This window comes from Micromys minutus (genome assembly GCF_963924665.1).
Source record: "Micromys minutus genome assembly, chromosome: 32".
Taxonomy (NCBI): domain Eukaryota; kingdom Metazoa; phylum Chordata; class Mammalia; order Rodentia; family Muridae; genus Micromys; species Micromys minutus.
The window spans coordinates 15379125-15393900 of NC_137967.1; the positions used below are offsets into that span (position 1 = coordinate 15379125).

The 14776-nt window shown below is 49.1% G+C and overlaps 1 protein-coding gene across 1 annotated transcript; it reads left to right on the plus strand.

The window, feature by feature from the left end:
* Positions 1-4915: 4915 nt before the first annotated feature.
* Positions 4916-11175, plus strand: KCNK6 (potassium two pore domain channel subfamily K member 6; the record flags this gene model as incomplete). Its single annotated transcript, XM_080909142.1, has 3 exons — positions 4916-5237; positions 10246-10641; positions 10858-11175. 3 exons carry the CDS (start codon positions 4916-4918, stop codon positions 11079-11081), a joined length of 942 nt encoding a protein of 313 aa, XP_080765268.1. The 3' UTR covers positions 11082-11175.
* Between the last annotated feature and the right edge of the window lie 3601 nt (positions 11176-14776).

Sequence of the window (14776 nt, forward strand, 5' to 3'; positions counted from 1 at the left end):
CTTCCTTAATATGTCCCCATCTCTTTGATTCGAGAAAGGCTCTCACAGAGTCTAGGTTGACTTCGAACTCCTGATCTTCCTGCTTCCACCTTCCAAATCCAGGGATCACAATTGTGTGCCACCATGACCCGTGGCTGGCCCCTTTCTGTCCTTCTTTTCCCCTCTTGTCGAAGGCAAAGAAAGATGGTCAGAAATGCCCCTGGGAAGTGCTAGCACTCCAGAAGGAGGTGGTCAGCAAGTGACCCGATCGTGTGACTTCCCTTTCCTCTTTTGAATTTGGTTTCTCAGGGAGAAAAAACGTTCCGCAGCCCTTTGTTGACACAGATAGTTTTGTCTGTATGTTAGTGTCTGACTCCTGAGCACTACCTCCGTTTCTCAGCCTCGGCCTGCATCTTATCTAAACCCATCGATCTGTGACCTTTTAAAAAAATTAATAAGGCAGACATTTTGGGCCTACTGTGGGCCTCTTGTGTGAATACACATGGTCATCTGACTATATGTAGGTGTCTGCTGAATCCCTTTTGCAGAATCCTCCAATGCTCATGTTGTTCACATAAATAGTGCAGCTAGATGTGTTGGCACACACCTGTAGTCCCAGCACTTGGGAAAGTGATAGCAGGAGGTTCAGAAGTTCAAGACCATCTTGGCCTATACACTGAGTTCAAGGCCAGCATGAGCTACTTAAAATCATCTCAAAAAAAAAAAAAAAAAAAAAAGAAGAAAAAGAAAAAGAAAAAAGAAAGAAAAAAAAGAAAAAGATAAAACAAAGTGTGTGGCACTCCTGATACTGAGGCAAAAGGAACACGAGTTTAAAGCCCTTAATGATGACGCATACCTTTAAATCCCAACAGCTATGAAACAGAAGCAGGTGGATCTCTGAGTTCAATTTACAGAGCAAGTTCCAGGACAGCCAGGGCTACACATAGAAACCTTGTCTCAAAAAACAAAAGGGGGAGCTGGAGAGATGGCTAAGAGGTTGAAAGCACTGGGGCTGGAGAGATAGCTCAGTGATTAGGAGCAATGACTGCTCTTCCAGAGGTCCTGAGTTCAATTCCCAGCAACCACATGGTGACTCACAACCATCTGTATGATACCTGGTGTGTCTGAAGACAGCTACTGTGTACTCATATAAGTAAGAATTAATAAAAAATTTAAGAAAAAAAAAAAAAAAAGAAAGCACTGACTGCTCTTCCAGAGGTCCTGAGTTCAAATCCCAGCAACCACATGGTGGCTCACAACCATCTGTAATGAGATACGACGCCCTCTTCTGGTGGGGATGGAGCTGGAGAGAAGGCTCAGTGGTTAAGACCATTGACTGGTCTTCCAGAAGCCCTGGGTTCAATTCCCAGCACCCACATGGTGGCTCACCACCATCTATGACTCCAATGCCAGAGGCTCCCACAGCCTCACACAGACACACATGCAGGCAAAAGTACCAATGCACATGAAATAAAAATAAATTTAGGGGGAAAAAAAGCAGGGTGCCAGTAGTGTGGCCGTGGTGCACACACCTTTACTCCCAGCACTCGAGAGGCAGAGGCAGACAGATCTCTGAGCTCAAGCCAGCCTGGTCTACAGAGCTAGTCCTGGGACAGCCAGGGCTACACAGACAAACCCTGTCTTTTCAAACAAAAGAACAAACAACAACAAAAAAAGAGGTTAGGGGCAAATCAAATTGGGCTTGTATTTGTATGTAACATGTGTAATCCTTCCATAGACTTTAAATCATATATATGTATACACACATATGTGACATGTATGTATATATGCCTATATATAATACTTTTTAAATTTTTTCGGGTACTGAAAATTAAACTTAGGGTTCCATGTGGATTAAGCAAGAACTTTTCAGGCCCTTCACGTCATTGTACAACATTATTTATCTCCCATACAATATAAAGCCTGTGTAAATCCTAATATTTCTGTGTCGGTTAGGAAACAGTGATATGAAGGGTAAGGCTGCAGCTCTGCTGGTCGAGTGTTTGCTCTGCATCATGAGGCCATGAGTTCAAACCCCACCAGCACAAATGAAAGAAAAAAAAAGGTGGGTACTGGAGAAAATCCGTACAGAAGTATGTACTCGGCTTTTGTTTTTGCTTGATTTTTTTTTTTAAACAGAATTTTTCTGTGTAGCCTTGGATGTCTTAGAACTAGCTTGTTAGACCAGGCAGGCCTTGAACTCAGAGATCCACCTGCCTCTGCCTCCCTAAGTGCTGGGATTAAATCTGTACAACATTACCACTAGGTTACAACTCAACTTAAAAAACATTTTTAAAAATTTTTTAAACGGTGTGTGTATGAGTATCTGGGGGTGGGGGGGTGGGGGTGGGGTAGGTGTACTTGGGTGCAGTTCTTATTACAACCAGAAGAAGGCATTAGCTTCCCCTCGACCTGGAGTTCTATGTCCTTGTGAGCCATGTGACATGAATAATGTGAACTCAACAATATTTGTTCTTTTCTGCTTTTAATTTTTTTCAGAGAAGTTATTATATATGTTTATATGAATGGATGGATAGATAGTTTGCCTCCAAGTGTATCACATATGTGCCTAGTGCCTTCAGAAGCCAGAAGAGGTCACCCAATCCTCTGGAAAATGAGTTACAGATGGGTGTAAGCTGCCACGTGAGGCTGGAAACCGAACCCCGGATCCTTTGCAAAAGTAGCAAGTGTACTTAACAACTGAGCTGTCTCTCCAGCTCTGGGACTTTTGTAATTCCCCTACCTCTTCCTCCTTTTATAGCTAGGATTAAAGTGAGCCCCACCACGCCAGACTGTTCTGTCTCCTATATTAGTTTGTGAAAGGATTCTCACTGTGTACCTGAGGATGGTTTCGAGCTTCCAATCTCTTTCCTCTCTCTCCTGAGTCCTAAGATTACAGACATGCACTATTACTTCTGCCTTTTACTCCACTTTGTATGTGTTTGATGTGTATACACGCATATGTGTGTGTGAGTGGGGGTGTGAGGGTGGTCATTTGCTATGGAGGTCTGAGGATACTTAGAGGAGTTAGGCCTCACCTTCAACATGCCCCAGGGACTGATCTCAGGTCTTCAGGCATGGTGTGTGCATGTGCACACACACACACACACACACACACACACACACACAGGCAAGTGGGTTTTGATCCATCTGACAGGTTCCTACATTCCGTGTTAAGCTTTTATTTTCTTCCCGTTCTTTTATTGGGAATCATGTAGGAAGGTGAATACCTCCATAAAAGGGCATATGTACACGGACAGGGCCTGACTAAGCCCTGGGACATTGTAGCTGTTTCTATTATCAGGCGTCTCTTCCTAGAGATTTGCCTGCTCTAAATTGGGCTCTGTTCCAAGAATGACCACAGTTTTATAAATAGAGCCTGTTGCATGGATCTGAGCCATGGGGGTCTAGTTGTGGGGAGGATTCGGGTCTTCCGCTACACAACTCTAAGAGACAACTAAGTTCAGGTCACGGAGGGATGTGGGGAGACCCACCAGAGAAAAAAATAAAGGAAATCACTCTTTTAGTTTTACTCATTAGTTTAATATTGAGACAATGTTTCACCTTGTAACCTTGGCTGATTTAGAAGTCCCTCTGTGGAGCAAGCTGACCTCATAGAGATCCATCTGCCTCTGCCCTGCCCCTCTGCCTCTCTCTGCCCCTCTGCCCCTGCTCCTGCCTCTGCCTCCCAATTGCTGGAAGTAAAGGACTGAGCCATCCCCTGGCAATTTACTAGTTTGTTGTTGGTTTTTGTTTTGAGATAGGGCTTTGCTCATACCCCGCTCCTCCAGGAGTCCCTACCCTGATTTTATATCTACATATATTTTCATCTATTTATTTCTATGTGCATGGGTGTTTTGCCTGCATATGTCTGTGTACTCTGTGTTTGCCCGATGTCCAAGGAGGACAAAAGAGGGCACTGGATTATCTGGAGTCCCCTGGAACTGGAGTTACAGACAGTTGTTCATCACCAGGTGAGCGCTGGAATATTCTTAATCCCTTAGCCGCTGTCTCTCCAGTCACCCCACTGCATCTTTTTTGAGACAGGTAGTTCACTCGGTAGCCCGGGTTGGCCCGGATCCGGTGACAGCCCAGTTTGTTCCTCAAATGTTGAGGGAATTATGTGTAAGCCGCCACAACCACACCGGAAGTTTATTTGTTCGTCTTTTGTGTTTGTCTAGTGTTTTTTGAGGCTGAGTTCTACTATGTAGCCCTGGAATTTACCATGCACGCCAAGCTGGCTTAAACTCAAAAATATATCTGCTTCTGCCTCTTGAGTGCAGGAATAAAGGGGTGTGCCACCATGAAAGTGCGTTATATATTGTTTATTTATTGAGACAGTCCTTCCAACACCCCCTCCCACTCCTGGTCAATTGTTCCGAAATCATCGCCCCCTCCCGCCCACCCACAACTTATCCCACCTCCTAGTGCCTCAAGCAAATACCGGGCACAGTACAGATGTTCGGACAAGTGTTTTAAGGCCTGACCACTAGAGAGGCCTGTCTTGCTTTGCCCCAGGTTGCCCAGAACTCGCACCAATCCTGCCCCAGCCTTCCCGGGGGTGGTTAAGATCGTAGACAGGAAAGCTCCCACTACGGAGGAGAGTTTCTGTTCTGAGTTAAGAAGTCAGGACTCCCGCAGGAACATCAGGCAAGAAAGGACTCACTCCTTCGCCCTTCCCATCCCATCTGTGTCCCGGATCCCCGAGCGTCGAGCCCCACCCTCCCGTGTCCCAGTACCTACACCTGGTGTTTGGGCGTGCCTCAGTTTCCCAGAGGCAGGGCGTTCCGCCAACCCCGCTCCTCCCCCTTTTTCCTTTTCCTCTTCCTCTTCGGGGCGTCGGTGGCGGCGCCTGGAGCTCCCGGAACTAAAAGCGGACCTCGGGCGGTGGGCCGGCGGGGGCCACGTCAGCGGGTGGCGGGGCTGGACGGGCACCATGCGGCGGGGCGCGCTCCTGGCTTGCGCCCTGGCTGCCTACGCCGGGTACCTGGCGCTGGGTGCGCTTCTCGTGGCGTGGCTGGAGCGGCCGCACGAAGCCAGGCTGCGGGCAGAGCTGGGGACGCTGCGAGAGCAGCTGCTGCGAAACAGCCCGTGTGTGGCGGCTCACGCCCTGGACGCCTTCGTGGAGCGGGTGCTGGCGGCCGGACGGCTGGGACGCGCAGCGCTGGCCAAAGCCTCGGGACCCGCCAACGCTTCGGACCCTGCGTGGGACTTCGCCTCGTCGCTCTTCTTCGCCAGCACGCTAGTCACCACCGTGGGTAAGTGAGCGCTGTCCATCGTCCACTTCCTGACCAGCGACCGGGCCCCTCAACATACACCTTCATCCCAATATTCCGGGAGAGGGGGCGTGTGATCCTCTGGGAACAACCTCCATTCCCAGTAGGCTCACACTGGCCACAGCTGCCCCATTTGGAGAGCTCTCGTGCAAGCCTAGCCGCTCCTCGCAAGTACTACACAGCCCAGTTCCCTCGGAGTAGGGACCCTCGTCATAATACTTTCTCAGACAGCATCCCTTCTGGTGCCTTTTTGTTTGGTTTTGAGATAGCATCTCCCTTTAGGTGCAGGCTGGCTTGGAATTTCATCCTGCTGAGATTACAGGTGTAGGTCACCAGGCCTGGCTCACTCTCTCGTCTTAACCCTAGGATTATCATAGATGATCAGCAAGGGTCTAGGACTTTCCTTGGGGGCTAACCTCAGGGGCTGTGTTACAATAGGGCTGACACACCATCTCTTCCAGCCTTGTCTCTTGGCTCCAGATAGGTCCTTCCTGGAACAACCCACTATAGCTTCCTCCTGAACCCAGTGAACTGTGAGTTCGTGAATGCTATTCAGCAATCGCCGGGTACCATTACTGGAAGCCTGTCTTCTAGGAAGAGACCTTAGCCAGACCTGAGACCATTTCTAGGATCTGTTCTGCTTTGGGCACTCTCCAGCGAGAGCCCCTGACTGAAGGTAGCCATTCCCCCTCCTGCTCCTGCATTTCCCATCTTTCCACCTCCCCTGGGTTGTTGAAATTCTCTCAATGTTCTTCCACTTTGAACTCCGGATTCCTGGATCAGCAGGTCCAACAGCTGGGTGTAAGAAAGGAATCAACCCAGAGTGTTCTCAAGGAAGAACCATTGGCTGTCCAGATTGAAATCCTCCCAAGTTGAGATTCCTACCCCAAACTACCTCCAGCAAAACCTTGCCCTTTTCAAACCAAGGACTAGTCCTGAGGGTCTCTTTCAACCCAGACGAGGAAGGATGAGGGCTGGCTCAGTGGTAGAATCCTTGCATAGCATGCCTGGGGTCCTGAGTTCGATCATCAAAGAACAAAACACCTAAATTCATGAATGGGACCCCTATCCCGTCTCCAGACAGTGACCCTACTCAGTGAGAACAAACCATCACCTCAGGACACAATCCAAACAAAGATTTATTTCTCTCTGCTCTTCCCTACCATGTAGCTGCCTTTTGCTACTTTGTGGGTTCTTTTATAACACCCTTTCAAACCCCTAACACTAGATAAAGGGGGAAAAAGGATAGAGGAAAGAGTCCCTGAGTAAAATCCAGGGTCAGAAAGAGGGCAATGTTATTGTTAGACTACTTCCCGCTGATTAGGATGTCAAGGTCCCTGGGGCGCAAGTTTGATCTTCGAAGTCAGGATATCTAATTTCTTCTTGCTCTTTCTTCTTTGCACACAGCTTCCTAACAAACCTCAGCCAAGAGTGGCCAACAAACAGCCCGCCATGCTTCTCAGGGACCTAGCATTTATATACACCCCTTTAAAAGTCCCCAGAATTCCAAATGTCACACGACCGAAGAAACTATCTGAAGGTGGTAAAAATCACGCCTCTGCTAGAGCTCGAGGCAAACCATAGTGAACCGATGTGGACAGTCCAAAGCAGCCCCATATCCTGGGATTAAAACAAACAAACAAGGGCTGGAGAGATGGCTCGGTGGTTAAGAGCACTGACTGCTCTTCCAGAGGTCCTGAGTTCAAATCCAGAAACCATGTGGTGGCTGACAACCATCTGTAATGACCTTTCTTAGTGTCTGAAGACAGTTACTCATACACACAATTAAATAAATCTTAAAAACAAACAAACAAACAAACAAGCAAACAAAAACATATTCTTATAATATTCCTGTGTTTTTTAAAAAAGACAACAAAATTCCAAAATTATCACTATCCTACCCAGATGACCAGCATGTTCACCAAGGATCTCACAAACAGGGGGGATGTCCTGGGACTGGACCTCCTCCACACCCCACAGCTGGGACTTCCCTTGCCACCCAGCCTGCCCCAGCCCCAGACACGACATTCTCGCTACCTAGAACATTCAGGGTCCTCTATGACAGAGCCCCCCCCCCCCAAGCATTACTCCACTTGACACCCAGAAAGGCCATTAGCAATGTCTGTCTCACTCCTTCCTTCAGATACTCTGGGCTCAGGAGCTCTGGCTGCATGAGAACTCACACAATCCGGATGATACCTGCTGGTGCCTCCTATGGACCCAGGCCCCCAGGTCTCATTTTAAACTAGGATCTTGATCTTGATTTAAGGTTATGGACTGACTCCCCGGCTGGGCATGGTGGGATACACCGAAGTACCAGGAGGCAGAAGGAAGAGGATCAGCCAGAACTATGTGAGACCCTGTCTCAACAAGACAAAACAGGGCAAGGGAGAGGCCATGGGGGGAGGTGCTTAGGAGAAACTGGAATCAAAATCCCAGCGCTCATGTAGATGCCGAACGTGGCTGCATAAGCCTGTGACCCCAGCATTGGGACAGACAGGCACTTTCTTGGGACTTGAGTCCCAAGCTTCTGGTGCAGTAAGAGACTCTCCATGCCTGAGGGAATAAGCCGAGGAGGGAATGATGTGCTCCTATGGCCTCTGTGCACACCTATACACACACATTTATGCACTGCACACACACACACACACTATAAAAGCACCACCTACACACAAATATTAGCACTCTGCAGAGCTTTCTTTGAGGCCCATTCAGGTAGGACACGCCCCTACCTGCACCCCCAGCACTTCAGAACCCTGGGAAATTCCTCTCAGAAAGTCCCTTCTGTCCTCATAACACAGACCTGGGAAACCCCTTCGCTCAAAGGCCAGATTCTGCTGCTCTGCCGCCCCTCTGTCTCCCTGAGGTGACTTCTTTTAGGGACCTGAAACAAGGAAAAGCCACACTCGACTGTTTTTCGGGCCAGCAGCATTACAGGACTGTGGATGACTTTTGTCCCCCATTTGGGATGTCTGTTGCATGTGACCAGCAAACTGAGGTCCTTGGCAACGGGGCTGCATGTCTCTTCAAAGGAAACAACGAAGTGGTCTTCCCTGAGGCTAGCTTTTCCCCAAGCTTCCTGAGCCAGCCTGACCTGCTCCTGGACTTCCTTGGGTCACAGCCCTTACGTCTCTCTCCTCTCAGATCTCTCACTTAGGACAGGTCATCCCTGGTGCTGGCAGAGGGACAGGTGAGGGGAGTCGAACCTGCAACAAGCGCAGCCTGGCCGAGCAGCTGCATCCTCAACTGTGAAAGGTCACAGGTTCTCAGCCATCGAATGGCAGGAGCTCACCACATCCGGGTTCTAACTCGGGCAGTGCGGTAGCCTTGTGAGGTAGCTGCCCCGTATTGTCTGTCTATAAACCGAAGGCCTGGTAAGGTTGGCCAACTTGGACATAATCACACAGCTAGGTTGGTATAGAACATTGTGGTACATGTTTAGCCCTAACTTTCTGGAGGCGGAAGCACTGGGAGTCTTACAAGTTCAAGGCCAGCCTGGGCTACGTAGTTCCAATCCAACCAGGGCTACGTACCTAGTAAGACCCTGTCTCAGAAAAGCAAAACACAAACAAATGGCTTGCTGACAGAGAGGCTGGTTCTACAATTCAGTGACTAAGGAATCTTCGCAGCTGGGGACATAGAAGACTGAGTGGTTCTAACCATGACTTTTGGTGAAATGGTCTACCAGGTACATTGGTCCTGATGGAGCTTGAGGATAAAGCTGATCCCTTCTGCTACTGGGGGGGGGGGCACCCCTGGTTTCAGACCTGGAGCGTGGAGCTCTGTTTCATTCTGTGGGTTCTGTTGGTTCCACCAAACTGTGCAGGGCTTTTGAGGTCAGTTCTGGACACTAGCTTGTACAGTCAATGGGAACAGGGACGTGCCATCTTAGAGCTGGCCCATAGAGCTCAGCCCACAAAGAGAGATGGTGGGAGCAGGCCGGGTGGTCCAGGCGTATAGTCCCAGCTCTCAGATGGCTGCAGAAGGGGGAATCCCAATTTCAAGGCCTGCCTGGGAGATTTAGTGAGATGCTGTCTTAAAATGTGAAGAAAAAAGAGGACTCGGGGTTCAAAGGCTGACTAGAATACACCAGGGGAACCTGGGGCTTGACTCAGCTAGCAGTAGAAATTCTTCAGAGAAATCACTAGTAAATGGTATGTCTGTGGTGGCCTAAAAGAACTCAACACTTGAATGTACCAAAACAGCACACCACAGGGCCAGTGATGGGAGATTACTAAAATAAAGCGCCAAGATAAAGGAGAGAATTGTGGGGGCGGGACACAGGAAAGGGTGACTGGGTGAAAGGTATGGTGGCGCACATGGCTCATCTCAGCACCAAGGAGTGAGTGATAACCTAGAATCCCCCAGTGAGGGGCTGGGAGTGTGGCTCAGTGGTAGAGCCCCCGCCTAGAATCCCTCAGTGAGGGGCTGGGGCGTGGCTCAGTAGTAGAGCCCCTGCCTAGAATCCCCCAGTGAGGGGCTGGGGACACATAGAGTGCTTACCCAACAGCAGTCTATAGGTTTGATCTCCCAGAACTTGGGGGAGAAAAAGTTTTTTCAAAATGTAAATAACTCAAAGTAAGTCCAGAGAGTTTATTTATGGGATTTTTTTTTCCTGGGCGTCAGAAGAAATCACAACTCTTGGAAGGAGGTGTCACGACCGAAATCAGGGGGCATGGGGGATTAGGAGCAGTAGTGTTGGGGGCTGGAGAAATGGCTCAGCGGTTAAGAGCACTGACTACTCTTCCAGAGGTCCTGGGTTCAGTTCCCAGCAACCACATGGTGACTCACAACCATCTGTAATGGGATCTGATGCCCTCTACTGGTCTGTCTGAAAACAGCTACAGTGTACTCACATTAAATAAATAAATAAATAAATAAATAAACAAACAAACAAACAAACAAACAAATAAATAAATCTTTTTAAAAAAAAGGAGCAGTAGTGTTGGGGTGCTCCACCTCAGGCTGAGGAGGACTCTTCTCTCTCCAGGCTACGGCTACACGACCCCTCTGACAGATGCAGGCAAAGCCTTCTCCATCGTCTTTGCACTCCTGGGTGTTCCCATCACTATGCTACTTCTGACTGCCTCAGCCCAGCGCCTGTCACTGCTGCTCACCCATGCACCCCTGTCCTGGCTGAGCCTGCGCTGGGGCTGGAACCCGCAGCGGGCAGCCCGCTGGCACCTGGTGGCCCTGCTGACGGTCACAGTGGCTATATTCTTCCTGGTACCGGCTGCGGTCTTTGCCTACCTTGAGGAGGCCTGGAGCTTTCTGGATGCTTTCTATTTCTGCTTCATCTCTCTGTCCACCATTGGCCTTGGGGACTATGTGCCTGGAGAAGCCCCGGGTCAGCCTTACCGAGCCCTCTACAAGGTGCTGGTCACAGGTGAGCTGGAAAGCAGGCTGCGCACCTGCGGGCTGGCAGTGGGGATTTGGGGGGCGGGCAGAGAAATGGCCCTGTTTTAAGAGGTGTTGGAGGGGTTCCAAGAACCACCCGGCTGCCCCAAGGGATACCTCTAGGACCACATCCTTGCTGCCCTGAAGCCTGAGCTGGAAGCGTCAAGTTTACCACTTCCCCATCTCCCCTCCCCCATGTCTACAGCATACCTCTTCCTTGGCCTTGTTGCCATGGTGCTGGTCCTGCAGACTTTCCGCCATGTTTCCGACCTCCATGGCCTCACTGAACTCATCCTGCTGCCCGATGCGAACCCTGCCAGCCTCAGCCAGGATGTGGATGATCAGGTGGACATTCTGGATGCGGGGACAGATCTGCATCAGCACCTCTCTGCCGCCTCCCACGCTAATTACGCCTCGATCCCCAGGTAGCTATGGACCTGGACACACCTGGCCTGGGCTCCCGGCCCCATGTGACTAGATCAACTGGGCATTCGCCCACGCTCACTTCCTGTCCTTTCCTAGAGCTCCGGTGGGAGGTGAGGAGTACCCGCTCTGTTCCTACATCCTCCGCTCTTCATCCTCCGGCGGCCATTTTCTCCTTCCTTTCATCTCAGGCTCTGATCACTTGGGCTTTCCTGACTTTGTTGGTGAGAGTGGTAGCTTATATGCTTTTTGTTGTTGTTGTTTTTGTTCATCTGGCCCACCCACCTCGTCTTGACTCTAGGCCTGGACTCCTCTTCAACCACTATATTAGCGGCTTTGTCTTGGCCAAATGATTTCCCCATTCTGAACCTTGACAGCCTCAGCCATCGGATGCAAAGAATGTGCGGACTGGACTTGTCCACAGACTGTCTTCACTTCTGTCCTGCTGTTCTGTGCTACTTACACAGTGATATTAGATGTCGCTTGGGCTCTGCTTTTATTGGGGTGACCAGACAGCGAGGAAAACTGACCGACTTGTCCCTTGACAGTGACAAACTCCAATGGGCACCGGAAGAAGCAGAGTAGTCAGGACTTAAGAGTGGACCTGAAATGTCCCTGGAAAAAGGGACAAGAATGAACCCAAGACCTACCAGTCGAGAGAAGAAATTGTCCCTGCTTCCCTGCTGTCCATGAGCCGTAGTACCTGTGGGAAGAGGCCTGCCATGGGGCCAGCATCTCCCTCCGTGACTTAACAGGCCAGGAACTGACCCAGGATCTGAGCCCAGATTCCAAGGGAATGAGACAGGTAACTTAGCATAGTCCCATGGTGATGCCGTGTCTGTCTACTGGGCACTAGCTGATGGCCTTGGGCTCTGGAGCCAGTCTTCCTAGGTGTGTCCTGTAACTGGGCCATGTTTTGCCAATGTATTTGGATGGTCACTCTCCCTTTCGGACTCCTGTCTGCTAAATGGTGACCATAATACTACTACTCCAAAAGATGACATCGACCAGGTGCAGTAGCACATGCCTGTAATCTGAGCTGAGGCAGGAGGCTTGAGAATTCAAAGGTAGGATGGGCTACATGGCAGGAGCCTGGTGATAAAATAATTTAAGCAATAATAATAAAATAATAATAATAATAATAATAATAATAAAATATAACCAAAGGAATATAGTGCCAGGCTAAAGGGACATTAGAGTAGGCTATAGACGGATATATTAACTATCGGGGCTGGGACTTATTTTATTTCTACAGTAATAATCACTTACACTCTTGCTCTCTTTGTCTCTTGCTCTTCCCCCCTTTGTCCCTGCTCTCTCCCCCCCTTTTCCCCTCTCTTCATGTGTTCGTGGCCGGCCTCTACTTCTCCTCTCTCTCTACCCCTACTACCCTCTTAACTCCCCTCCCCATGCCATGAATAAACTCTATTCTATACTAAATCATAATAATAATAATAACAATAATAATCACTTAAGAAGGACCTGGGCGGGGGCTGGAGAGATGGCTCAGTGGTTAAGAGCACTAACCGCTCTTCCAAAGGTCCTGAGTTCAATTCCCAGCCACCACATGGTGGCTCACAACCATCTGTAATGGGATCCGATGTCTTCTATTGGTGTGTCTGAAGACAGCTACAGTGTACTCATATACATTAATAAATAAATCTTTAAAAAATAAAAAAAAAAAAGAAGGACCTGGGCTGCACCTAACAAAACTCAGACTGAAATAACCTAATGGGTAAGTTGTGATTGGACAGAACATGATACTCTGTGCAGCTCCGGGAAGCAGGGTGGCCATGTTCAGTGTCTCTTCACAGAAGACTTAGCTTCTGTGCTCTCCTCCTGGTGTCCAAATGGCTGCCATAGATCCAGGCATAGAAACCAGACATGCTATTCCTGGTGCAAGAACTAGAAACGTCAGCCAGTATATACTGAGAATTTTAAGGAAGGCTGGCTTAGTACCAAACTGCTCTAGAAAGTCACACAGGAGAACTGGGTGGGTTGTCATACCCTTATTATCCTAGCATTGTGGTGGCTGAAGCTGGAGAGTCCTTAGGGTAGGCTAGCCAGGGCAACGTTGACACCACAAAACTCCAAAAGGGAGCTAGGGATGTTCACAGGGGTGGAACATGTCTACCTCAGGTGCTAAAGAAAACAATTCACATGTATAGGTGTTGGGAAGGTGGCTTAGCCAGGCAGGCCCAAAGACCTGAGTTTCTCCCCAGCCTCTATTATAAAAAAATGCTAGAGGTCATGTCTTGGTGCAACCCTGTAATCGCAGTGCTGGTGGGGGCGGAGCCTGTGGGTGGGGGCGGAGCCAGAGTATCCATAGCAAATGAATGGGCTCCAGATTCCTTGAAAGCCCGGGCTTCAAGAAAATAGGGTGGAAGCTGAGCCCTGTGGCACACACCTCGAATTCCAGCATCTGGAGGCAGAAGCAGGTGGAATTTCTGTGAGTTCAAGGCCAGCCTGGTCTATGTAGTGAGTTTCAGGACAGTTAGGGCTACTGCCTAATGGGACCCTGCCTCCACAAAATAACTAAAAAATAGAAAGTGTGGTAAGTGGTTGAGGAAAAATAATGGATATTAAACTCTAGCTTCCATATGCAAACTCATGTACACACATACATACACATACACTCACACTTAAAAAGTCTGAGCCAGCAAACTAGCTCATTGGGGGACAGGGCTTGCTATGTAACTGACAAACTGAGTTATATCCCTGGGACCTAGAGAGAAAGGACTCTGTTTGGGGATTGGTTCTGTGAAATTGGGTGTGGAAATGTGGGGTGAGGAGTGTAAGGAAAGAACCAACTCCCCAAATTTTATTCCCCTTTGACCTCCATAAGTTATTTCTCCACCAGTGAAATGAGCCAGTTCAAGCCAGATTGGATTATATTAAAGGCAGGTTTATTGGGAAGCTGTTCTCTGATGAGTTCACTGGCCCCAAGGATTGAGCCTAATAGGCTAGCGGGAGATGGTCACTCAGAGTCCAAAGAAATGATGTGTCTGACAGATGGAGGGAACGAAGTGGTCTCCATGTAGACAGGAAAGACATGTTCCATTAGGCAGGGGCTTGTGGGTTTTGCCACTATCTAATGGGTTCTTTCTCTGCCAGTGAAACAAGTCAATTCAAGTCATATTGGATTATATTAAAGACAGGTTTATTGGAAAGCTGGTCTTGGGTGAGTTCACTGGCCCCAAGGATTGAGGCAAAAGGAATCACCATGGGGTAGAAGGAGGGAGAAAGTACACATGTGTGTGTGTGTGTACACACAGGTGGGGGGCTCCTGGATTATATAGGGGGGAGGCCTCTGGGGCAGAAACAGTGCAGTCCAGCCCCTGGGCTAAAAAGTTCTAGGTTGGGAACCGGTAGGGACTGAGGGATTCTGGGAGAACCTGGAGGCCAGGTCTGCTTTGGTATGTAAGATATGCACCTCAGTCCCTTGTTCCAGGGTCCGAAACCAAACTTCCCACCCAAGTACAACTGAGTTCTTCAGGCTTTATCTGCACATAGGCTATGCAGGAGCTATCGGCAAGTGTGAGTGTCCCTTATCGTCCACCCTATGCAAAGGCCACCAACAATGACAAATGGTGGCTGTGTCTGGTTCTGAAGGCAGAACCGTAAGTTTGAACCCTTGTCCTTGTATTGTCCTTTGTGTCTCAGATTGCTTGTTTATGAAAGGGTATCTGTACAGCGCTACC